At 46.8% G+C, this 25,545-nt stretch overlaps 1 protein-coding gene across 13 annotated transcripts in view; it reads left to right on the top strand.

Moving 5' to 3' along the window:
* The first annotated feature begins 14,192 nt into the window (after nt 1-14,192).
* Nucleotides 14,193-25,545, top strand: part of TLK2 (tousled like kinase 2) — a 43,128-nt gene continuing 31,775 nt past the window's right edge. For 3 of the 13 annotated variants that reach the window (XM_038162914.1, XM_038162915.1, XM_038162907.1), the window contains exons 1-4: nt 14,193-14,655; nt 16,488-16,576; nt 18,319-18,384; nt 25,000-25,071. In XM_038162914.1, the coding sequence (XP_038018842.1) occupies nt 16,496-16,576; nt 18,319-18,384; nt 25,000-25,071 (219 nt within the window). In that variant the 5' untranslated portion in view covers nt 14,193-14,655; nt 16,488-16,495. Of the gene's footprint in view, nt 14,656-14,770; nt 14,790-14,936; nt 16,085-16,487; nt 16,577-18,318; nt 18,385-24,999; nt 25,072-25,545 lie in introns of those variants that run through there. The other 10 variants (XM_038162921.1, XM_038162917.1, XM_038162916.1 and 7 more) reach the window with 9 other exon arrangements.

The raw sequence follows: 25,545 nt of genomic DNA, 5'->3' as shown, positions 1-25,545 counted from the left end.
CTCGCTGTCCACGCATTCCCCCAGCCAATCCCAGCCTCACTTCCAGCTGTCACTCAGCTGACTCCTCACTCAGAACTGCCTCTCACCCTCAATGGACTTCCAACCATCCAGCCTGCAGCTGTGCCTTTCCCACAGGGCCTTCTGGTGAGCATGAGCCTTAGCAGCTTCAACAGTTTAACGGTTATAACCTCACATCCCACAGAAAACCTCATGTGCTTGTGCGAGCCTGGGCCACCGTTGGGGAACTATCGTTTTCTCCTCATGTGACAAGTCTCACTAGTGCCTGCCCTTTAGTTGAAGACGAAAAAGCCTTGGCTGGTATCTCTTGCCTTATTTTAGTTCATGAAACATCAAGGTGTGTTGTGTGTGTCCTGCTGGCTGAAGGGCAGCTCCCCTGTATTTTGTTAGCCAGACACTCATATTTGGAGCTTGACATTGTCACCTCTAGAGCCACCTAGATTAGGAAATAACTGCTATCCTGAACCATAGGAGAGAGGCTGTGCTAGTTTGAAAACAAACCAACAGGAGATCCCAGGTCAGAACTACAATTTAATAGGGAAGGTAAATAAATGCAAGAAACACAGGCTTAACCTGACAGTCAGGATGCAGCCTGACACCCTGTTGGTCAGGGTGGTGACAGTCCCGTTAAATGGTGACTGCAGTCCTCTTGAAGCAATAGATGCAGTTCAGTTGAAGCAGTGATCCTGTAGAAGGGTGTGGTCTTCCTCTGAAGGTCCAGTGGTGGTTATGTAGCTCTTGTCTTCTGGGAATCCAGTAGGTAAAGATTCCTACTTGGCTTCTGCTGAGCACAGGCCTGACCCACCCCAGAAGCTCTGCAGTTACTGCTGTGTTTTCATGCTAAACTTACAAAGTCTGGTTCCCTGGCAAGGCTGAGGCCTCAGCCAAGGTCTAGGGAAAACACAGCTCAGATCCTCTGGCAGCAGATGAGCAAGCTGAAGTCTCCTCAGCTTATCCAGGCACAGAGTCAGGCTTAGCAAGAGCCCTGTGAGCATTAAACCTGACATGACTCATATAAGCACCTCAGTGACAGACCACCTCTGTGTTACTGGGGCCTCAGGCAGTTCCCTGTGGTCCTTTCCTTCTTGGTCCCTGAAGGAAGACCTCCTCCTGGGTTAGCTTCATCTCCCTGCAAGAAAAAATTATTGGGGTACACAATCAGCATAATTAGTGTGAATTAAAGTAATTTGAAAAATGCCTTATTAATTAATTATCCAAAGGCTTGTAAGCAGTGCAGGAAAATATGTTTTTAATTATAAACACGATTTATGTAAGTTGATGGACTCCCCTTTAAATTCAAACTCCTGAATGGGAGAAAATGAAGGCTTATTTGTTTGTGCTTTTAAGGCTGTATCCCAGTTGCCTGGTTTTAACTTGGACTTCAAGCAAAAGCTTGCAGCCCTGTGAGCCTGGAGCCATTGAAGTGGGTCTTTGCCTTTCTTAATGCTCTTAGTTCTGCTGGAGTATTTAAGCTGTCGCTCAGCAGGGCCCATGCTGGGCAGACGTGCTTTTGTTTCCTGTCCTCTTGGTGGTGTTCAGAAAGCAACAAGTTAATGCCTTTGAATTTAGCCAGGCCTCCTACAGACAGATACTGTTTGAGCTTCCTTAACTAATCCCTACCAGCTCCTGTTCCCTCAGAAGCTGCTGTTCTACTGCCACTCCAGGCCTTGCCTCCCACACAGCTCTGCTCAGGTTCCTTGGTCCTGACTTGCAGCAGCTTCTGCCATTCCTGCTTTGAGCCTGCTGAGCAGTCTGGGTTGCTCAAGCTTTCCAGCATGTTCAAAGGAAATCTCCACATTGACTTTTACCATGCTGAAAAGACAGGTTAAGTGCCATTAGTGTTTTGGGGTTTTTTTTCTCCCTCTTCCTTCTTAGCAGAGTAACGTTAACTCTAAAGCCTTTCTGAGCGTTTCTGCTCTGGTTTTGTTCCCAGCATTCCAAGTCTTGTGGTCTGTGGCTTATAGGCAATGCCAGCGTGGCCTGATGAACCTCCCAAGCAGAAGAGATGATTTCATAGTTCTTCACATGTGCTGCCCTGGCGATCTTGGAGCCAGGCATTGTTATACTTTGGAAAATCTGGTCCTCAGTCTTGCCAGAAGATGGTGAATTTCCTTGGAGATTCATAGAATGTTTTGGCTGGAGGGGAACTTTATCATCACTTGTTGTGACCCCTCACGTAATCCTTTCATGTGGGGATAATGCCGTCAAGCCTGTGACTTCGATTTGGACTTGGAGCTAGTTCTTCAGAAAGGACTTTGATCCAGCTGTGGTGCTGAGGGCTCCCTTCACTGGCTCCAGTGAAGGGCAAAGAAGCTTTTGCCTCCCCAGGTGCATCATTCTTCCCAGAGCATTGTGATTTCACAGGCTATGAATTGGGAGGCAGGAGGTAACAGAGGAGGTGATGTGAACAAGGGGCTGCAGGGGATTTCTGATGCTGTCACTTCAAAATTAAGTAAATTGTAAATTCCACTTCAAATCGGAGCTTTCACCTTATCTTCCTGACAGTACAGCAAAGTGAGAACAGCAGTCATCCATAGTGATTTGGATTGTTACAACAATGGTCATCAAATTATTTTGGCCAGGGCTATGTGAGATCAGACACAATTATCTTCTCTCCCAAATAATTCTGCTCTGCCTTCTTTGGGTATGCCACCACCATTTCTAATCTGCAGTGAGTTCTAGAGCTCTGGGATAAATGAGACCTGATTATTTTCAATAGAAGTGTGAGCAGAGGGAACCTCCTTGTGCACACACCAGCAGCTTTTGGCCCTGCATCATAACAAAAGCTGGAAGAGCTTCTTGCTGTCATTGGCATTGGGATGAACTCTGGCTTGTCCCCACTGCATTCCCTACAGGAATTGCAGCCCCAAACTGAACTTAACTATTTTTCCTGAGCACTGCTGAAAGATGCACAGGTTTTACTGCCTAGAAGTGAGGATGGGGCTGCAGGGATCAAGTTATTACAGGGTTTGGGGGACCATCCTTCCATCTCTGTAAACACAGATGAAGGGAAACTGAGTCATGCCGTCTTTGTTCTGATCAGTCAGCAGGATCTGATTTGTCAGTCAGAGCAGTGCCACCATTTTTGGTTTGTTGCCATATTGAGGAAAATAAATCCATGAGGGAGGATGTCACAATCATTTTTGCTATTGTTACTATTTCTCTTCCTTGGTGGGGGTGCCTGGCACACATTCTTGTGTGTAGTGTCCCTAGACACTGACTTCAACAGAAGTTCTGATTTTAACTGTGTTTCAGGGCAAGATAGAAATTACTAGGAAAATGACAATTAGGAGGAATTTTTTGGAGGCCCCTCCTGCAAAGTGAGGTGCTCTGGAGGAAAGGAGTTGTCAGCTCTGTACCTAACCAGCAAAGCTCTGGAGTTCATGCTTTTAGCTCTTGCTGAAGGCAGTAAGTTCCTGTGTGTGACTGCCTGGCTGAATAGGAGCTTGTGTTGCTTAAAAAGTGGGACATGTTGCAGGAAATTACCTTTGTAGGCAGCCCTGAGTGCTAATCTGAACTAAATGGGATACAGCATGAGTCAGAAGAGCATGAGCCAGACCTGGACACTTGGCTGGAACACAGGCAGGGAAAGGCAAGGGAATCTGAACCACGTGTGCCTCTGCTTTTCCCTCCTGCCCAGGGATTGTATGGCATGGCAGTTGTCATGCCAGTGAAAGCTTTTATTCTTGGTCTTTGACCCACAGTGGGATGAGCAGGAAATGGCAGCAGTTAGAAAGCAGTGATGGCAAAGCTCACTGTTAAGTCTTACATGCCAGCACCTGCCAGCAGCTCCCAGCCTGTTGGCAGTTTCCAGGAAAGAAGAAAATCCTGGTGAGGTTTGGACTCTGCTGTTCTAAACTGTGCTTTCTGGTGTTAACCCTAAAAAGCCCTCACTGCAAGCACAAACATAGCATGGGATCAGCATCCTGATTTTGGGGTGGAACGTGACTGCTGTATTCAGGTTGTCTTTGGATAAGGACCCTCGTAGCTCTTGTAATTTCATGTTATGTGGAAGTTAGGGAGTTCCGGGGGATTGCCAGATCTTTGGAATATGAAACTTTCTGCTCCTGTGAAGCGGGAAGCTGCTGTTGGCAGTCCCTGATCGCATGGGCAGGCACACACCTCTGTGCTGTACGTGGAACACGAGGGGATCTGCTCAGGTGTAACGGGAGAGGTACCACCTTTCCCCGGGGTCACTGGATGTGGCTTTCCTCATATGGAGATTAAATTGCCTGATCTCCCCTCAGACTCCTTCTTCATCCCTGGGACCAGGCTCAAGGCATGCTGCATATCCCCCTCACCTGGAGAGGAGTACTTGGGCAGGGCCACCTCACTGCACTCTGTAATTACACAACCACATAGCTTTTTCCACATTCAGTGCCAATAGTGGATGTGAAGAGGTCAATGGAGGTTACGCAGAAAATAAAATCTTGACTTTTCCACAACTGCAAGTGACTTCTTCCCTACTGAGATGAGCCACTTTAGGAAGGTTGGAATGTATTTGCAGACATTCACAAAGAGGCTGAATATACTTAGAAAAAAGTGTGTGCAGTAACTCCAGCTTTACAATAGGATGTTGATTTAATTTTCCTCTTACACAAATCTTAGAGCAGTTTGTCTTTATAAGCTTTCCAAAGCCCTGTAAGGTAAATGTTATTATGTGTAACAACTGAGGCACGGACTCAGACCAGCAAGGAATCAGAATCGTTTCTTCAAAGAAACAAGCTGGTTTTATGCACTTCTTCAAGACACACTATTTCCTTATACGGTAGTTCTCACTGAGCGACCTATCACCCATCGCCACATCAGCAACACGCTTTCTTAATATCCTTCTGTGGGGTGGTCACGGCTTTCACCCATCTGTCAGCTTCTGGCAGGCTCCTCTCTGCAGGGCCCTGCCACGTGGCACCTCCTCCCCACAAGGTCAGGCAGAGACAAGCCTCTCTGTGCTGCCATGTGCTTCTTGGTGCTCCGATGTGCTCCTGCAGGTGCGTGCCATGGCCTGCAGCTCAACTCCGTCCCGTCTCTGACCACAATTCCCTCTTTTTTGTTTTATACAAACAAGAATCACTAAACAAAACACTCCCAACATTAGAACATTCCAACATTGGCCCACAACCCAAACCAAACAAGCTCCATTCATCTTGTTCTCTCAGCTTCCCCACAAGCTGATGATAAAGCCAGAACAACCAAGGCTGGTTGGATCACTCCTGCAGGTACCCATCGTGGACTGGAACCTGTGAAAACACAAGCATAACTTTGCCCCAGGTTATCACTGGAAAGGGTGCTTCCCATTTTCTACTTTCAAGATTCTTAGTAAGTCTGAGTGACCTTGTGATTCACAAAAATGTTGTTGGACTGAGGTTAGGTCATTCTGAATGTGACTGTAAAAATTAAGAACATGTAAGGCCTTTGTGGGAAATATAGCCCATTCTCACACTCCCTCTTTTTTGTTTTAGCAACTATAAAATGAGCATATTTCAACCCAGTAAAACAATGCATCTAAAAAACAACCAGCACTACTGAGCAAAAATAAGCCAGGTAATACCTTTAACTGCCTAAATACTTTACCATCGCCCAGAGTCTGCCATCGCTGGAGAGCCCTGTCGCTGTTGACCTCGTTTCAGAGAGACAGGACACACTCTTTCAAGATGTGAAAAAAGCTACCACTTTATTTTATTCCTCCCTTTATATCATTTTATAAACCCTCCCATGTCTATCCCCTATTGGTCAGTAATAAGCTGTTACCCCATAGTAATTGGTCAGTCTTGGACAAGGTAGTCTACATGCAAGAAAGGGTTGTTTGTGAGGTATTGTTTTCATTCTTTTCCTGAGATGGTTGGGAGTTTGAAACAGGTGCAAGAAAACAGTCCTAATCTGTAGAATTCTTCTGCAGGGAAACACGTTGTTTTTTGCCGTTACAGGTTTCTGTTTTCATGAAGAGCTGTTAGCTTTCTCACAGCTATGTCGGACCAATTTAGGATTCAGTCTGCAAGGCCTTATACATGCCTGCTGTTTGCCACCACAGAGACCCATTTCACAGTGAGTACCTGGAAAACCTTTCCTGGACAAGGTTTCTAAGTTTGCCTCAAAAGGGGGTCCAGCATTTATAAGACCAAATCAGCAAGTCAAAATGAATTGATTACACTTCTAGTGCAGAAATACTTCGGTCTGATGGTATATTTCCCTAACCAGTGTGGGCCAGGGCTAGGCCAGGGCCCAAGCCTTGACTGGGAGGGTTTCCCCAAAATATCTACAAGCAAACCTTTATTAATGTAACCAAAAGAATGCATATAAGTAACATTAAACAATTATCTTACAACTAAATTCCTTCATAAAAACTCTATGTATTAATGCTGTCTGGATCCAGAAATATACTACCATCACCCAGTTAACCTTAAATCTAATTCACAGTCATGTCAAAATCTATAGCTTAGTGAAAATACAAAGGTAGTTTTTAAACAAGAGCAAAAAATTACTTAAAAATACAAGAGCATCCATAACAAAAAGAAATTAGAACAATCCAGGGGGTCACAAGGTGGTGTGGTAAAAAAACAATCTTTGAGATAGGCTCCAGGATTGTGGCAATATTTTGAGTAACAAAAACAGAACAGTTTCACAGACCAGCAGCAGCAACTCTATGCCGAGCTTGCAGCCACCCCTGCAGAGGATGGCAGCCTAGTCTCCCTGGGCAAACCCTGCCTTGTGCAGGGAGCAGGGACGTGGCACTGCACCTGCCGGTGCCACCAGGCTCCTTGGGTCACCTTCTTACTGCCCACATGCTGAGAGCCGCACACGTCCCACCGGACCTGCTCTGCCACCGGCGCAGCGTTTGCCGCCGTGCCCTGGCGGTGCCATGTGCTTGCCAGCATGGCACGGCCCTGCCATGTGCCCACCACCACGTGCTTGGCCCTGCCACGTGCCCGCCACCACGTGCTTGGCGCCTGGCGCTCGCCACCACCGCTACAGCGCCGCGCCCCTGTGGCTGCCCACGGCCTCCCGCTGCCGCCTCTGCTGCGGCTGCTGCTGACGCTTTTGGAGGGCAAACAGAGAGGGAACACGCTATCGCGAACAGCCCACCCGGCTCCAGCTACTCCCCGCGACACGCCTCCACCTGATGGCACAGGGCAGAACAAGCTCTTCTAGGATACCATCAGGGTCTCCACCAGGATCAAATAGGTCGGGAAGCCAAAAGCCATCTTCTGGCTCTCCTCCCACAGCACCAACAGACTTACGGTCATCTGCTGGCGGTGCAGAAGGGGTCAGCGCGGCTCCTGCAGTGACACAAGCGGCCTTCACTGTCGAGTCTGTGCGTGCACCATGAGTGCCTTCCACACAGTCCACCACGGATGCTAAAGCTTTGTCAGCGCTGCACTGACTTGCATAACTCAGTCTCACAACGCATCCCCAAAAGTGTCCCATGTCCGAGGGTCAAAAATATTGGTATCATCTAAAGTTGAATCATAGTCTTTTGCCCGAAAAATGAGTCAGTCAAATCTGTAGACTGAACTTTCCTGACGTGCTTTTTTAAAATCTCTTCTAACATCTCTGCAACATTCTGTCATCCCCCATCATTCTCAGCTGCTACCCTCAGTCTTGCAGAAAAGTTGATTGGCACCACGAGCTTTGTTTCAGCTCCCAGACTTCATTTCAGCTCCCAGGCTTCGTTTCAGCCGCCTGCAAAGTTCAGCCGAGCGCTGCTACTGGTGCAACCACTAGTTGCCTATCAAGTCCCAATTTGGGATGCCATTTTTAACAACTGAGGCATGGACTCAGACCAGCAAGGAATCAGAATCATTTCTTCAAAGAAACAAGCTGGTTTTATGCACTTCTTCAAGACACACTATTTCCTTATACGGTAGTTCTCACTGAGCGACCTATCACCCATCGCCACATCAGCAACACGCTTTCTTAATATCCTTCTGTGGGGTGGTCACGGCTGTTCACCCATCTGTCAGCTTCTGGCAGGCTTCTCTCTGCAGGGCCCTGCCACGTGGCACCTCCTCCCCACAAGGTCAGGCAGAGACAAGCCTCTCTGTGCTGCCATGTGCTTCTTGGTGCTCCGATGTGCTCCTGCAGGTGCGTGCCATGGCCTGCAGCTCAACTCCGTCCCGTCTCTGACCACAATCTTGCCCATTTTATGCAGGAGAAAGAGAAGCAGGGGGCAATCCCTGTTGAGAATAAAGTCCTCTTGTATTCTGAGAATTCAAGAGTGAGCAAGGACAGGGAAGGACTTGCTGGCACATTCAGGAGGATCACATTGTTCCAAATCTTGCAGAACCAGTGGACATTTCTGGTACTGTGTGCTTTGGGATTGCAGAGATGTTCCTTTCCTACCTGCAAGGCTTGTTTCCCCTCAGCTGGGCCATGGCAGCTGTGCAGTTCCAGGTGGCTGCACAATTCCGAGGTGCCTGCACACAGCTGCCTTCCTCCTCCAGCAGCAGGGCACACATTGCCTTGGATCAGGGCTCTGAGGCTGCACATGGCTTGCTGCTTCTGTGAAGGCTGAGTGACCTGGATGCTTTCCTGCTGGGTTTGGGTATCAAAGCCTCCCTAATGGGATACCTGAAGGTGTAGACAGAGGGAGGGGCCGGAACAACCTCAGAGATAAACTCCATTGTGTAGTAGGGTGGAGACTCTGGAATGGCCTCAGGAAGGAGTCAGGCAATGGCATGTTATCTTTGAGGTGCTCAGATACCAGTTGTATCCCTAAGGAAAATAAGGAAAGACACTTTTAATGTTCCTAGTGTAGCAGAAGCCCTGCCCTTAGTAGACAAGAATCCGTACAGGGGCGACACGTTTTGAATGGACATGTTTTGAATGCCCCAAGCCTAGAAATATCTTCACTGGCAACTCATGCCTCATTAGGTCTAACAATATCTGCTGTGCAGATAAGGGTAGGCCTCTTCAGGATGTGATGCCTGGAGGTGACATCATCCCATGGTGCTAAAATCTTTAAAAGCCTGTTGAGTGTTGTACTCTTGTGGGTTTTGGTTGGGTTTTTTTTCCCCCAGTGCTATAAAATGTTTGATTTGAGATCGCTTATGCCAGCTTTTACGTTTTAAAGATTCAGGCTATTTGTTGTTTTTCTCCAGTCCCCAGCTGCCTGTGTCCTAGTATCACTGAGGACTCTCAGCTCTTCTCTTGTGTACCTTATATCAGTAGATTTCCAGACCTTATGGCAGTACAGAAATGCTTGGGAAAATGCAGTTAGAGTATTCCACAAGCCTGGAAAGCAGAGACAAAGCAAAGTCACCAAAAACACATTAAAAAGATCGGAATCTTTATTTCTGACATTTTATATTTTCAGAATTGAAGGCAGAAGGAACTTGTTATATGCTCTGTTAAAATCTCTATAAAATCTTACCCAATTTTGGTCTAATCTAACCTGTGGGTTAGCAGAGAAGCTGTGGTGGGAAGGCAGGGCTTGCTGCTGTTTTGCTGAGTGTGCTGTGCTTGTGGAGGGGAGCTCCAAGCTCCAGTGACAAAGAAAATGGCTGTGGCAGCTGAGTGGTTCTTTAAAACATGATACAAGTGCTGTGTACTAGGCATATTACTGACATTCAGGGAGGCTGAGACAAGAAGAGGAGAGCTACCACGGTGATGTAATCAGAGGCATTAACACTGTTGATGGCAGACCTGGAGAGCAGGATGTGCACAGGAGCGATCTGGCAGAGCTGATGCTGGCAGAGAGCTGGCTTGTCCCCATGGATGAGATAATATTTGGTCAGCCATGTACATACTCTGTTGCTCATAATGAGCTCCTCTGAAAGGACCGAAGCTTGGGGGCTCTTAAAAAGGAAATGAGAAAAAGGGAAAACAGAATCGTTTCATACATCACTCAGGTGTGGGCTGGAAGGAGGAGTTTTCCTGCATGAGAATTCTTGGAGGTCCAAGTAGTCTCTTCTATTGATGGGCCAGAATGTGAAACACTCAGAAATTGCTCCCTAACTGTAATATGATGGGAAAAATCAAGTTGAAGTCAACAGAATATTGATTTCTCACCTTACATTGTTTTAGTTTTGAGGCTTTATAAGCTTTTAGAAGTAGTATCTTAGAAGTTGATATTGGAATTTTTAATTGAATCAGAAAATTTCCTGTACGAAATGATGAATTACATATTCCAGCCACTTTGAAGAGCAAACCTTTCCCTGTAAGAACAGAAACAAGCTGACCTTTTCTGACCAGAAGCACCTTTCGATAAGTTGGCTTTCCTTATTGAAAAAACAAAAAAAAACCCAAACAAACCCAAACAAACAAACAAAAAACCAAGCAAAACCAAACCCCACAAAACAAACAAACAAACAAAAAACCAACAAAACAAAACACCGACATAAAACAAAAAACCATTCCACCAATTCTCTGCTGAGTCCAAACCTGGGTGATCAGCTGCCAGGAGAGAACATGTCATAAAAACTAGTCCAAGTGTGATGTGTCAACACTGATAATTATATTTTTACCTGAGAGACCTTTGCTGTTCCAGGGAGCCCAATCTCACATGTGCTGGCACAGCACAGTTGGAAGTGTTGTACCAGGCTGGGCTGTGCAGTGCATCCCTGTTCAGAGCTGTGTCCTGATGGAGTGTAGGAGGAAAAAGTTCTGAGATCCCCAGGAAATCTATCCAGTAACTTCCTTCCTACTGTTATCTGACAAACTTTTCTAAAATTCCTTGTACCTGCCTGTACTCTGCTGACAGCAAGTGGGATCCTTATAGGTGCCTCTGAAATTCCTGCTTACAGCCAGAAATACAGTTACGACTTGTTGATTCCTTCCCTCTCTGTGCCACAAAGGGACCAGCTGCCATGTCTGGTGTGAGGTGCAATTTTGGCATCTTGGAAAGGAAATTGCAGCTGGAAGTGTTGCTCTGAGGACATCCAGGAGCAGAGCTGAGCTAGCAGAGCACTTGGACTGCAAAACACAAGGGCTGCCTTCACAGAATGTGCTGAAGGGGATGTGCCCCAGTCCTGAATTTGGGAGTGAGAAGAGAAACCCCAGTTATTTCAGAGGAATGCAGGGCAGGAGAGGGGGAGTCACAGGAGGAGGACAGTGCAACCTCAGTTTATCTGTTCCTTATCAGATGTCACCACCTTCTGTTCTAGCCTGACCCGGCAGAGCCCAGGGCTGTTGCCATGGGTCCTCTGACAGGCCTAGAACTTAGCAATGCATCAAGGGATGTCTTGGAAAACATTCCTGTTTGCAGTGGATTCTCCAGGAGGCTCTCCCTGGGAATTTGGTCCTGCTGGAGGGAAGGAGAAGAAGGGCATTGGTCTGTGATTTCAGTGAAAATGACAGTGAGCAAATGACCATCAGGAAATGACAGAGGTTGTGGCTGCTCCATCCCTGAAAGTGTAAAAGGCCGGGTTGGATGGGGCTCAGAGCAACCTGGTCTGGTGAGTGATGTCCCTGCCCATGGTAGAGGGTGGGACAGGATTGGCTTTAGGGATCTTTCCAACATAAACCATTCTGTGATTCTGTGACAGCAAAAGTTTCTTCTGGTGGCCTACATGGAATACTGATGGCATTGTGATACCTGGCACTGCAGTCCCTGGCAATATATGGAGAAGGAGGAGGAAGTGCCCCATTAAGCACTGTCAAAAAAGCACTGGAAAAATTAGACCAAAATGATCCCCCATAACCACTAAAACACAAAGGTGGGGGACAGTACCATAGATTGGTTGTTACTGGTGTCTAGTTCTGGTACTCTGAGAGGGTGAACTGCTCCCTTTGGAGTTGGAGGTGTTTCTTAGGGCAGTGGAGTCCAGAAGAGCCGGGGGGTTCAGTAAGTCAGTCCCTTTATTAGGTGTAACAGCTCCCACAACTCCTCCTCTCTCCACCCAAAATCAAACTGAAATGCACAAATTAAATTTAAACCTCCTTGAACAATGTTCACTGCAAGTGGTCCTAATTAATGTTCCCTAAATGGCTGTAATTAGCTACCAGCTGATGGAATATTTACTCCAGGATTTTTCCTTTAAAAACACAACCCAACACAGACACAAACAACTATTTATTTAATTATTTATTTTACAAATTCCTGCCACTGATCATGCTGAAAATGTAACTTACAGAGCGGGAGCTGAAACTGGAGTGGCTCTTGTACTGGAAAAAAAAAACCAGATTAAAGCACGGGAAAAGCAGCTTGCACAAGCAGGCAGCACTCCCAGAGCCATTTGCTGCACCAGCTAAACAAAGCACGATAAATTAGCAATTTTAAAATAACACAATTTCCCCCATCGCCTTGCAGGAGCAGATTTTCCATGATGTTCTGCCGGCTCCTCTCCACATCTCTTTTGCCAAACTAGTCGGTTCCAGTTCGGTCATAAATTGCTCGATGTCACGTTGTGAAGGGGAGGTGACAGAGGTCCCTCCACGTTCCAAGCCCTGGCAAATCCTTTATCGAGCTCCAGGAAGCTCCGTTCCCATTGCTAATCCGCGCCTGCCTCCCCTTGGACAGGCCTGGCTACTTCCTTTCCCAACAATCCTCTCCTGCTTGTTTGCTTTTAGGAAAGCTGATTCAGCCTTGGAGCGAGCGGGTGCAACGCCCGCAGCGCTCTGGGTCCTGCCCCTGCCGCCTCCAATGAGCCGAATGAACTGCAGAGGAATTGCTCCGTTCCAGCTGGAACAAGCCCTATCTTTATTAATTTTGAGGCCTGTTTTCCCGACTATGGTGGGAGTTCGGCCTTGGAAAGGCGAGAGTGTGTTTTGGGGGCTGCTGAGGCACCTGGGTTGTGTCTCTCAGATGATATACCTGTTGGATCAGCCCCAAACCAGGGGCCCGGCCCATTCCAGGTGGTGTTCCTGGGGGCAAGGACGGAGTGGGAATGCGTTGGGGGTGCTGAGGTGCCCTTGCACCCTCTACTCCAGGGAATGAGGGTGGTTTGGGGAGTGAGATTGCTCGGGGGTGCGTAAGATGGAGACTGGAGAGGATGTGAAGAACTGGGGGGTGCATGGATGTCATACCTGCACCCCCTCTCTGGGGCATCCTGCGGCAGGGGAACTCCGCTCCCCTGGTGGTAGCATGTCCCTAGGCCTGCCCTGCCCCAAGCCCTGGCTGGATCTGACCCCCTCCTTGTGCCTGTCACACCCCAGCACCCTCTGCCCCCTGACCCTTGCTGCCCCGCATCCTGTGACCACCTCCTGCCCTCACCTTGCTGACCCTCAACCCTGACCTCACCCCATGGCTGGATCCGATCCCCGTGCTGTGCCTGCCCCCTCATCCCTCCATGACCCCATAGTCCACCTTGACATTCTGTTGCCCCTCAGCTCTGTCTGACCACCCTCCATACCTCCTGTGCCCCCCAGACCTGCCCTGACCCCCAGGCCCTTCTGACCTTGCCTTGTGCCTACCACCCCTGCCCCCGTGACCCCACAGGACTCTGAACCTCTGATTCCTCCCCACACCTTCATTATTCCCCAATGCCCCCCAGGCCTGTACCCATCCCAAAGCTAGTTCTGAACTGCCCTTGAGGCTGCTGCCCCTTCAGCTCCCCCGAACCCCGTAACCCCATGGTCCATTCTGAGCCCTTGCTGCTCCCCCCGACCTGTGTGACACCTGCCATGTCCCCTGCCCCCTGAGACCTGCCCTGACCTGCAGGCCCTAATGATGGCCAAGCCCCACCCCAGATCCCGAAGAACTCTGACCCCTTGCTGCCCCCTGCCCTGTGTGACTCCCCCCATTCGTCCTGCCCTCTCCGACCTGCCCTGACCCCCAGGCCCCACTGACCCTCTGATCTGTGTGACCCCCCATCCGTCCTGCCCTGAACCCCCGGCCCCACTGACCCCCTGCTCTGTGTGACCCCCCCATCCGTCCTGCCCTGCCCCCCAGGCTCCACTGACCCCCTGCCCTGTGTGACCCCCCCATCCGTCCTGCCCTGACCCCCCGGCCCCACTGACCCCCTGCTCTGTGTGACCCCCCATTCGTCCTGCCCTGACCCCCTGGCCCCACTGACCCCCTGCTCTGTGTGACCCCCCCATTCGTCCTGCCCTCTCCGACCTGCCCTGCCCCCCCGGCCCCCCCACCTGCCGCCCCCGCCCCTCCCTCCGCCCCCTCAGGCCCCACCCCATTCAAGCCACGCCCCCGCTGACCCCCCTCCCCCCTCCCGCTGCGCAAGTCTCGCGAGACGCGGCGCGGTTTCCCCAGCGCGTGTGCCCCCATCGGCCGGGCCGGGCCCAGCGCCGCGGGGCGGGAGGGACGAGGGGCCGCACCTGCCCCGGCCCCGCCGCGCCCGCCGGCCCCGTGCACCCCCCCGCCCCGCCCGCCCGCCCCACCTGGCCGCTGGGTCTTCCCTCGAGGCCTTTGTCCTGCCGGCGCCGGCCCGCGCGCGCTCCGGCCCGGCTAGGCCCCTCACGCGAGGCCGGGGATCCGCGGCCTACCCCCAGCCCGGAGCCCTCCCTCTCCATCCCCCGCCACCCTTCTCCTCCGCCCTTCTCAGCCCCGGTGCCCGCGGTGGAGGCCGCGGAGCCGCCCCCGGCCTACTCTTCCCGCCCGTGCCACCGCCGCCGCAGCAGGTTCCCTCCCTCCCTCCTCCTCCTCCTCCTCCTGCTTCTGCTGCTTCTCCTGCCCCCGGCGGCGGCGGGATCCGCGCGGTGCCCGGGGAGCGCTGGGCCGGGCGGCGGCGGCAGGAGCGGCAGCGCCAGGTGAGACCCTCAGGGGCGGCGGGGGCAGCGTGGGGACGCCTCTCGCCTCGTCCCCGCCCGGCCCGAGAGTGGGTGGGGGCGGCCACGGGGAAGGCGGTGGCGGGGGCTGGTACCGCGGGCCGGCCCGGGTCACGGTGAGAGGGCCGCGGCCTGAGACCCAGGGCGGCGGCAGCGCGGCCTGGGCCCCTCGCCGGGCGCGGAGCAGCGCAGGCCCCGCGGCCCGGCCTGGCGGGCGGGGGTGAAAGCTGGGGGCAGCGCGGGGGCGGCGGAGGGGTATGGCCTGCGAAGCCTCGGGATGAGGGTTGAGGCGGTGCTGGAGGGGAGGAGGAAAAGGCCGAGGCGGTGCAGCAGCTGGCAGCGGGGCAAGGCTGCTCGCTTGGCGGCTGGTGCCTCTGCGTCCCGAGTAGGTAGGAGAGGGGCGCTGGAAATCCCCTTCCAGGACAGGAGGGAATGGCAGCCCTTCCTGGAGGGGTGCAACGGCTCCCGGAGCAGCCCCCGGCGGGGGGAACTTGTGTCAGCCCCTTCCCCAGAGCAGCATCCCGGTGTGGGGATGCGATTCCCTGCGGATGGTCGCTCCATGATGGACGAGAGCCCTGGGAGCGGTTGAACATCTTGGCGTTTGCAGCTTGTCTGTCATTTTCCTCGCTGCTCAGATTTCCTGTTTTGAAAACTGGCCTGAGAGCTTTGTTGGGCTTTTAGAGCCCGTGGCGGAAATATGGTCGTTTAATAACCACGTTTAGGATCCCATTAGTTTTTGAAGCTCGGGACACATTTAGGAGAGCAGTTGAGAATGCCCCCGGATGGATTCACTTTGCCCCTGTGACTTGGAGCCGCAGCGTTTGGAGGAAGCGGCAGGGACAAAATGGACAGTTCATAAAAGGAACAATTGTGCACTGCCTGTTCTAGAGGGCACTTGCTGCCCTTCAAGAACTTTCCTCATCACATTTTACACAGCAAATCTTTATCTTCTGTTTCTGGCCTTTTTTTTTTTCCTACCTTAGTCCAGAAAATGAAACTGGAACAGACATTTCTGGAAATGAACTTGATTGGTGCAGTTGAGTAGATGTGATTCTCAGTTACAATGAACAGTGAATTTTGTCCCATTTTTTCTCGGTTCAGGATTTAAATTATGTATTTCCTGATTTTTAACCTGTTTACACAATTATGCAGGGTAGATTTTTAACCCTTCAAATAAGGCATCCATAGTATTGGGTTGCCCAGAGGTACCCCAGGTACATCCAGGTTGTAAAAGCTGCTGTTATTTTAGGAGTTTCTGATGCTTTGCCTTGTAAATTAAAAGGTTTAATCGTGTGTTATTTTCTTCTTATAATCCCATTCTGTGCTTGGAAGAAGCAAAGCTGTTATCAGTGAAAATCTGGAGTTCATGGCGCTTGAGTATTTCCAGGATTGGCCAAAATTAAATTATGGGGTAAAGAATGTTGTTTTTTTTGTTTTTTTTTTTTCTTCTAGTCATGCAGCATGGATGAAAGGCTCTGAGGCTTTTAGTCATAACACTCTGGTCCCATGTTTTCGTTGTAATAAAGCATCCAGTGGGAGAATGTGACATAATTGGTTTCTTGGACTTAGAGATCTTGAAATGGCTGGTACAACAGATGAGAGGGAACTCCAGCAGGGTTATGGTTTAAATACTATAATATGGTGGCAAAGTCATGTTGTTACTACACGGTAATCTTGCATTTCTCTTGCAAGAAAATGCTCTCTACGCAGTTGTGCTGCAGAACAGGCACTTTTAAGCCTCATCAGTGGCACGGAATATTAAATGTCTCTCTCCTTTCCTTGCATTTCGTAATCTGAGTGTTATTCTTCCATAGCAGCAGAAATGATGGAAGAATTGCATAGCCTGGACCCACGCAGGCAGGAGCTCCTGGAGGCCAGGTTCACCGGGGTTGGGGTTGCCAAGGTGAGTGTGAGTACCTGTGGTGACAGGTATGACTGCCGAGCCGTCCTGCCTTGTGCTTTGGTTGGGTTTTTTAATTTCTACATGGATAATTTTTCTTTGCAAACAAATTCTGTGTCACTGTTGTGTTTTGAACTCTTAACATGTGAAGTATGTTAGAGAGGAATGAAAATGGGATCTTTGAGCAAATGTTTTGCTATACAGAAGATTTTGGGCTCTAATCAAGTTCTTAGGAATTGTTCCATCTTAAGGCAGCTTGTATGCCCAAAAAACTCCATGACACCTTTGTAGAAGTGAGAATCTCATCTGGCTCTTCCTTTCTCCAAGAATACCTTTGAGAGCTGATTTTGGCTGCTGATGGGATACAGTTTCAAGTGTTGTGTGTTGGATACAATACATAACCAGACTGAAACATTGAGTCCTATTCTGTGGGGTGCAGGAGCTAAAATTTTCTACCCCATCTGATGGAACACACAAGAAAACTGTTTGCATGGCAGCTCTCCTGTGTCTGATCCACAGCCTGCCAATAATATCCCATCTTTATCCTCATGTACAACTTCCACTTGGTCAGGTACTATCTAAAGCAAGGCACCTGAGTAGCAACCTTGTGTCATTGCTTGGTGTCCTGGCATTAAGCTGTGAGTTCTCAAGGTGCTGGTAGTGTTAATGTCAGACTTTCTGAGCAGTGAAATGGTGACAGAACTCATTTTAAACTAGGTCAGGGATAATGAGTTAATTTTTGAGGGAGATACTGAATTTTGAACATGAAGGTAAAGCAACACATTGTTAGATGATTTTCCAAAGCCACTTAAAATTATTTTGAGATAAAACCTTGTAGATGGTACATTTCTCATAAAAACACAAAGTGATTCAAAACTTGAAAAGAGTTTTGTTTGAATTCTCACTTTTCTTTCTGCTCTGCCTCTCAGACGAAGTTGAGTCTGGGAAGAGAGCAAAAGGAAGCCAAATGCTCAGCTGTAAGAAAGATTTACACTAGAAGTTAAGAGGTAACAATTTCAGTTGCTGAAGTAAGAGTGTGGGGATTTTTTATTTTTTCCCCCACTCTCAAGACTTTAACATATTAAGTTCTTTTTATTGCATGAAAGTTGATGGCATTTACAGTACTGTGATCTTCTTTCACACAACGTTACAACTTTTCATGTACTTTATCACCTGTTTCTTGCCTCTTTTCCCCAATTTTGTCACTTCAGAATCTTTAGCTGTACCAGTACTGATAAACCCAAACATTTTACTACAACAGCTAAAAGCATAGACACTGGTATAGCTTTAAAGCAGTGCCAATGTACTTAGCTTTCACAAAGAATGTTAGGAACTCTTCCTTTTAAGAGGGGATAACCTTTGAGACATACAGGAAAGCAAATCTTAATTATGTTTCCAGTATGTTTGGAGCAGAAAGTACATGCCCTTTTCTGTAGGGGTGAATATTGAAAACTCGTTTTTAAAGCAATCCAAGGAAAAAGGCCTCACTTGTTGGAGGCCTCACTTTGAGCAAAGCTGTTCTGTTACTGAGTTTTATTTTTACCTGTTGTTACACGGTTTTACATTGTACTAGCCAGTAAACTGTTAAAGTGCATTACACTTACTGCAAACAATATATTTATTTACTTGCATTCTTGCTAATTTGCGGTAGATCAGGCAACCATTGATATAAATTAGCATGACTCTACTATGTTGCAGCAAGTCTTGGTTGCAATATTAATTTCAGCTACTACGTTCCCTCCCAGGTTGGTGCTTCAAATTCCCTCCCTACCCCCCCAAGCCTCCGTCCGTCATGCTCCGCACTGGCATTGGTAGGTCACTGTCTTAAAGGGAATATATTGGGAAAGCTGTGATACAATTTTGTGTGAGTCAGCTAAGATTTTTAGCTGGCTCCAGTGAAATGTTTAAGGAAAGAACCGTGGAGTAAGTGAGTGCCATCTAGTGGGACAGGGCCTGGCCCATCCTCCTGGGATGGAAGGTGTCTGGTGCTGTTTATTGCATAAAAGGAAGACGTGTCATCTCAGATGTGATTGGATGAAGGCAGCAGGCAGTTGTGCTGAGCTTCCTGCCTTCCTACCACCGGGTGTATCTTGCTGTGTATGGATTCTTTCTTTAATGTTTAGAAGCACAGAGTATATTTTGGACCTGTATAAAATGAAAGCATTAGTTTATACCTTAATTCAACTTCAGCTTCAAGCCCACAGTTCCTCTGTGTTGTTAAAGAGCAGCTGTAAGTGTTTGGAGGTATGAATGAGAGCGAACTGATCTAGAACAAGTTTTCAGGCTGGAAACTAGAAAAAAGCTTCTAGCCATCAGAGTCATGAGATTCTGGAAGAGCTTTCCAGTAACAACAGTAGAGGACAGAAATCCTAAACTGTTTTGGAAACAGCTGTGTGCTTGTCACCTCCTGTGGTAGGTGAAGGCACAGCCCAATGACCAAGGTCATTTACAGCTCCAAAAGCCTCAAAATTCTGTTGCAAGTCTGTGATGAAGTTTCTTACTTAGTAGCTGAAGAATGTATTTCACTAGAAGCTTGGAGTTAATTCATTGAATCAAATTTATGAGCAAGGAATGTTTCTAGGCAACTGTTATACTCCTGTGCTTCACCCATGTCACTAGATAGCTTCATAAAGCTGGTGATGCTTCAGATGTCTATTCTTGCCATATGGTGAAGTGCCATTCTTCCCCAAATTCCCAGAGCAAGTCCCTGAATTAACACATGACACTGACATTGACTGTTCCTGCTTATTTAGCTCCTGTTTGTATTTACGTACTGGGAAAACCTAAGTGTATATTCCCACGAGGCATCGTGCTGACTAGACATCTTCCTTAGGTCAGGAGGCCCAGGAGACAAAATGTGAGTCGTTTCTCAGATAATATTGTTTAATTTAGTCTGTTCTCATCTTCTGCCTCCATTCCTCCTATTTGGGTGCTGCCTTTAAAATATCAGGGGGGTTAACTTGAAGGGATTTGTGTCATTTCCGCAGACTTTTCCTGGATAAGAATTTGAATAAGTAATTGTGATGGGTGAACCTGTATTTGTACACAGCCTGTCTCAGGCTTAACCAGGGTGCATCATCACAGCAGCGCGTGTATCTTCTGCAAGTTTGGTTTTCAAAAGATCTCTGAACCAAGCTCTGTGTGCCACTTTTATAGTTAAACTGAAATGGCTGAAGTACTTCTAGGGAGCGTAGGGGCTGTAGGAATCTTGTAGACCCATCTGACTGTGCCGGAATTTAAAAAGTCTTAGTCTTGGTAGGTAGTGCTCCCTTTCCTCCTCCTTTGAGGTAATGATACAGGATATATGCTGCCAAAAAATTGATCATAAAGAACAGTATTTGTTTGTATTAGTTTGGTTTTTTGTTAGTCTCTGTAACTTTTGAAGTCTTGATCACTTCAGCAACTCCAGTTCTGTGATGTACTCGGGAATAGTTTTAGCAGCAAGGTTACCATGTGGAGAATTCATGTTTGAGGATAATCATGTCTTTCTTGGAGGGAAGTGATGCTGCATAGTAGTGGTCTCCAACAGGTGGCATAGGCCATGAGAAGAACCAGTTAATAAGAGTTTTAAAATTTAGAATTGAATTTTGCAGCTCCCACAGAATGTGCCAGGACTTTATGCTAGATACTTGAAAATTGTTTGATTGCTTCTGTATGCAACATAACTTCAAATGTGTTGTCTGGCTGCTAGAGCCCAGAAATAGTTGTCAGATCTCAGTCCTGTTTCTGCTCCTGAGCTGAGGGTTATGATGACATCACATGACCCTTCTGTCCAGTTTGCCATCAGTAAAATAAAAATACCGTATTTTCAATCAGAGAGAACTCTTGAAGCATAATGGAAGCCAAATAAATCTTGCTGCAAATCTGCTTGCCCATCTGATAGAGTGGGGGTTACCTGTAAACATCTGAGAGTAGATTAACTTCTTGTGGCAAAAAGACCTCAGTGATTCAGGGATTTCATTATCAGCAGTAATACCGAGCTTTTCTAAAAGTCCAGTTAAGAAGTAGGTTGTAGTTCTCATACTTACATGATGCTTGAAATAAGAATATGTTAATTAAACCTGACATAGTAGCACTAGACCACAGTAACTGTAGAACCATTTGACCATTTCACTTTGGTGTAAACCTGTGTGGAGTCAGCACTAACCTTTAGTGGAACGAAGGATTGACTCTTTGCCTTTGAAATCCATTGATCTGCTACAGAATTCAGAGGAACTTGGGTTATCCTGTCTTGAGGTAATGAAGCATTTTTATCTCCATGTCTCCTTCATTTAGACAGCAGGAGAATTTTGCAGTGCATGTTGCTGTAAGCCTATGTTGGAGGCTCTGGCTAGGCAGCTGGAATTTCTAGAGCTCCCTTTCAGTGTGAGGAATTGAAGAGCACAAAATGGAGACTGCCCAGCTTGAGTTGTGGAGTGATGGATCATTTCTGGGAACTTGGGGAGGCTGTGGAAATGCACAAGTCATGGGAGGCAGGAGATGGTAAGGGGGGCTGAGTCAGCTTGGTGGTGTTCTAGATGATCTGGTGGGAGCTATTAGCAGGATAAGTTGTTTCTTTAGAAGTCTCAGCCATTGAAGCCTCACTGTGGGCTTTCCAGGGGCTTTGGCAAAGGGAGAAATGACTAACCAGCTCCTGTGAGTGGCCAGATTTTAGATTCTTGCCTCTTGAGTAGGAGTCTTCAAAGTGCCTGCTGCTGTTGCATCCAGTTCTCAACATGGAGGCTTTATTGTGCATAGGTAGGTCACAGACTTCGAAGCAGTAGTTGATAGGTGAATCACCAGGGAAAAAAGCATGCCAGCTTATCTTGGAGAGAAATTCCTTGTGGAGGAGGAAGTGTGTGCTGTTCTTGTGCTTGTCATTTGGGTAAACACTATAGGAACTATTAGCTTGTTTCAGATGGCCCACGAATTTTGAATTTTTGCTGAGCCCCATCACCAATTGCCCTGACAGGGCACAATGGATAAGTGGGCTGGAAGTGAGAGCAGAGAAGTGCAGTATTATCCCAAAGTGGTCTGTGGTAGAAAAATCAGATAACTTCTGGAATGAAATTCATAAGCCTTATCTGTATATAAACTGTTGCAGGCTTATTATGCACTAATATGCACCCTGCTACTTCCCTGGCAATATCCTCATGTTAATGTTCTTTGCTTACTTCAGGTTTTTTTTCCAAAATTCACGTTCCTTCCTTTAATTCCTTTTATGTCGTGTCCACTTAAAAATTGTGTGCTAAATTAAGTACTGAACATTTATCCCAAGTCAGTTGCTGAGTTAAATATAAACAGTCAGGAATGATAAAATATAAATTTGAAGCATTTTTATAGACACACTAACTGTTAGCTGAAGGGACATACTCGGATATATGGTTTCTCACATCCATGCCTAAACTTGTTGCTATAAGCAGCTGATAGCTAATTTCACACAGCCCCGTGTTATCTAGATAATCAGGAAAACTTGCTTCTCCTTTCTCTTGACATACTACATGAGAAGAAGTGCAGCTGAGCACGAGGTCATGTTCCTGAAACATACTAGGTATTACATCTTTGTTGCTTTGAGTACAGCACGTTCTAGTGAACAATTTGGGTTTCCGTAGCCAAAATACCTCAAAACAAGACTTTTTGCCAACCTTGTCAAGTTCAGCTCTTGTCTGTAAAGGTCGTATCATTAAGAGTAAGAAAAGTGTCAATGGAAGGTCCTCTTATATGTAAGCAGGGGAAAAGGAAAGTGATGCATTTGATCCATTGCATGCGTCAAAACATGTCTACAAAGAATTAATTATGCATTTGTTCACAAATCAATACATGTGACAGTGAAATTGCTGGATACCTGTAGACAATGACAAGCTGTTCTGTTCCAGTTCCATAATGAAGAATTTGGTTCCTTTTCACCCTTTCTACTACTGCATTGTGTTGAATTTTACCACATCATCAGTGTAGGTTCTAGAAGAAGGTTTAAAATAAGGAAGAAAAAAAAAAAAAAGGGAGTTTTTTGTGATCAAGAATCTGACTGGCATCGAACTCCTCTTTTATTGAAGTGAGACATGGTTTTGATTCCAACTGATAGAGCTAAACATTTCCCACGCAGGGTAGTCAGTGCAGGTACTTGTAGTACTGGAAGTAAGAAAAACATTGTGGATTTTGTATTAGGCATTTTTCCAGCTGCTTGCATCCCAGAACTTTACATTCAGGTGCAAACTGAGTGGATTTCTTGTACTGGACAAGATAAACTTGTATTTCTGCAAAAAGTGTTAGTCTGATTTCTAGCTATAAGTGGCCCCATCAGTTTATTTTCCAGGTGATCCCAGAATACAGCGGCCTTGCAGAAGAATTGTCCTGTGTAAGCCACTGGCATTCCTCTTCAGTCATAATGTTCATGGAAAGTTCAAACATTGTGTTTTTGAAACAGCTGCTCCTGTCATTTGCTATCCATCTGCAAAATGGAGGTAGCGAGATTTAAGCAAATGTGGAAACAACTTTCACTTTCATCTTTATCATGTCAGAACCCCAGGGTGAGCCCAGCAAACACTCATTTGGAGAGATGCTCCTGTATCTCAAAAAGTTCTCACCTGGCACAGAAGGTTGATTGGTGCCTCAGATGTGATGTTGGGGTTGGAGTTCCTGTGAGAACGGAAAGATTTTGGAGGGCAGCATTTGTGCAGTTTATAAACAAGTTTTTTTCATGGGTGAAAGGATTCACTTTCTGTTGCCACTTGCCATAAGATTTTATAATTTTTTTTAGCAATGAGACTTTCACATGGATGTAGGTAAGGTTAGTGTTGGCACTTCTGTTAAGTCCTGTTGGCCCAGGAGTAAATTCCTGGAATAACCAAGAGTTGTACCTGTAACATTTGTGAGCCATCACATTGGGTGGTAAGAAGCTTGTTGCTTTGCTTAAAAGAAACTATTGCTGAAGAGATGAGGTGAAACATTTTTTTCTGGTCCTGAGCTATTTGTGTGATCCCTTGAAGGGATAATAGTATGGCTTAAAGAATGTAAACCTGCAATTTTTCCTTAAAGGAATCCTAAATGTTCAGCTTTTTGGGGGTTTTTTTGGGGGTTGTTTGTTTGTTTGTTTTGGTGGGGTTTTTTTGTTTGTTCTAAGCAACTGAGCATGTTGTTTTAGGAGAACTGAATTTGATATTTAACACTCACAGTGAACAGAGAAGGTAAACTTTTATTTTCAGCACATGCCTGCTTGGGAATTTGGGTTAGTAATAGCTAGGTTATGTCACAATGTGGTAGTGGTGTTTGTCACTTAAACAGGGGAGGGAGAACTGATCTATTCAAAAATTACCTAGTGTGGGGTTTCTCTGTGGTGTTAAGGCTTCTCCCCCACTCCACCACTTGAGTCTTCTGCTCAAGTGTATAATGAGAAGTGGCTTTGCTTTGAGGAAAGATGGATTGGTAGGAAGTGGTTACTGTGAAGTTAAAAATGCTAAAATAGAATGCATCTTGGGAAAAGATGCTTGCAAGTTATTAATGGAGAACTGGCTTTATCATGTAATTCTTCCTGTTAATACGTTCCCTCATTAATTGTGAATCTTGTTTTTACATCTTTGTCAAATTTGTCTTAATTTCTTAAGTTAGATCTGTAGGAGGATGCTTTTGTGTCAGGATAAAACACAGTGACTTTGCATGATTCACTTTTTCCTTTTAAAACCAGTTTTATTAGAGATCTTAAATAATTTTCAAACTACTTGGATATGTAAAAATGCAGATGTGTATCCAGCAGAGCCTGAAAAGATACAGCAGACTCTTGAGGTACTTGGTTACAATTTTGGTAAATCTTTTCTGGTCTCTTGAGTTTCTGCTTTGGCCTGATGGGAGCAGCTGCTCTGTGGGCAGGTCACAAATGGGTCCATAAAATAGCCAAGTGGGAAAGGTTGTATTATGGGTACCAGTTGTACTGCTCTTAACACAAGTTTCACTTGTTCACTTTCCTAGTGTTGAATAAAGCATAAAATGACACATTTAAATCAGTGGTACGGCAGGCATCTGATAACAGTAATAGCTGCCTTGCCAGATGAGGATGCATCTGAATGCTTAGCTCAGGGTCAAGTAGATGCTTGCCTGGAGAGCTGAGCTTGGAACTCCTGCTACTCAACAAATTAGGTTTTCTTCCTCAAGCCTTAGGCTTCTATAAATACCACCTTGGCTATTTTGTGGGTGTGGGTAAATTGACCAATTAGGAAATGAACTGATGCAGAAGTACTCCAAGGGCTGGATCATTATCCTGAGAAAAATTGTTGGACAATCCAGCTGTCCTGCTGCAAATGGCTTCTGAAGCCTCTTACTGCCCCATCCCCTGTCTGGGAGTTTGACCCATGGTTCTGCTGTAACTGTAGTTAGCCCAGAGACTGAGTGTTTTTTAGGATGGGTCTGCCTTGTAGGGAAGTTGTTTCTAACAGTCTTTGCTTGCTTTTCACTAGGGTCCGTTAAATAGTGAGTCTTCCAACCAGAGCTTGTGCAGCGTGGGCTCTCTGAGTGATAAAGAATTGGAGGTAAGCAGGCACAACTGCTTGGGGTAGCTGGGTTTAAGGTGAACATGATCCATCTCAAAGCATGGAAGAAATTGTGAGAGTCAGTGTCAGTCGTGTTAGTTTGGAGAGTGAAAGGGACCAAGGAAGTATTTAGCTTGACCCTGCAGGCTTTCAACTTCTCTGTGAAGCTCCTCCTCAAAGCTTCCCACCATTCCAGGAAGGTTTTACCTAATCTCAAACACAGCATTCCTAAAAGCTCAGCTTGGGAAACTGTTTTCAGCTCATTGGGATACATTTTTGGATACACATAAAAAGCCAGAGAGCATTAATGGAAAAGCTTGCCATATCTGTCAAAAAATGTGAGTTTGCCATAGCCTGTACAAGGCAGAGCATTTTGTGCGTTACTCTGTGGAAGTGTGGGGAGGTGAAAATTGATGCTTTCTCCATGGTTAGTCTCACTTCCTTAGGATTAACTATTTCAAAATGCTAGTTAAA

Source organism: Motacilla alba, chromosome 27, assembly GCF_015832195.1.
Source record: "Motacilla alba alba isolate MOTALB_02 chromosome 27, Motacilla_alba_V1.0_pri, whole genome shotgun sequence".
In the NCBI taxonomy this organism is placed as follows: domain Eukaryota; kingdom Metazoa; phylum Chordata; class Aves; order Passeriformes; family Motacillidae; genus Motacilla; species Motacilla alba.
The sequence above is the reverse complement of the archived record's forward strand: the minus strand, read 5'-3'. Positions and strand labels throughout refer to the sequence as shown.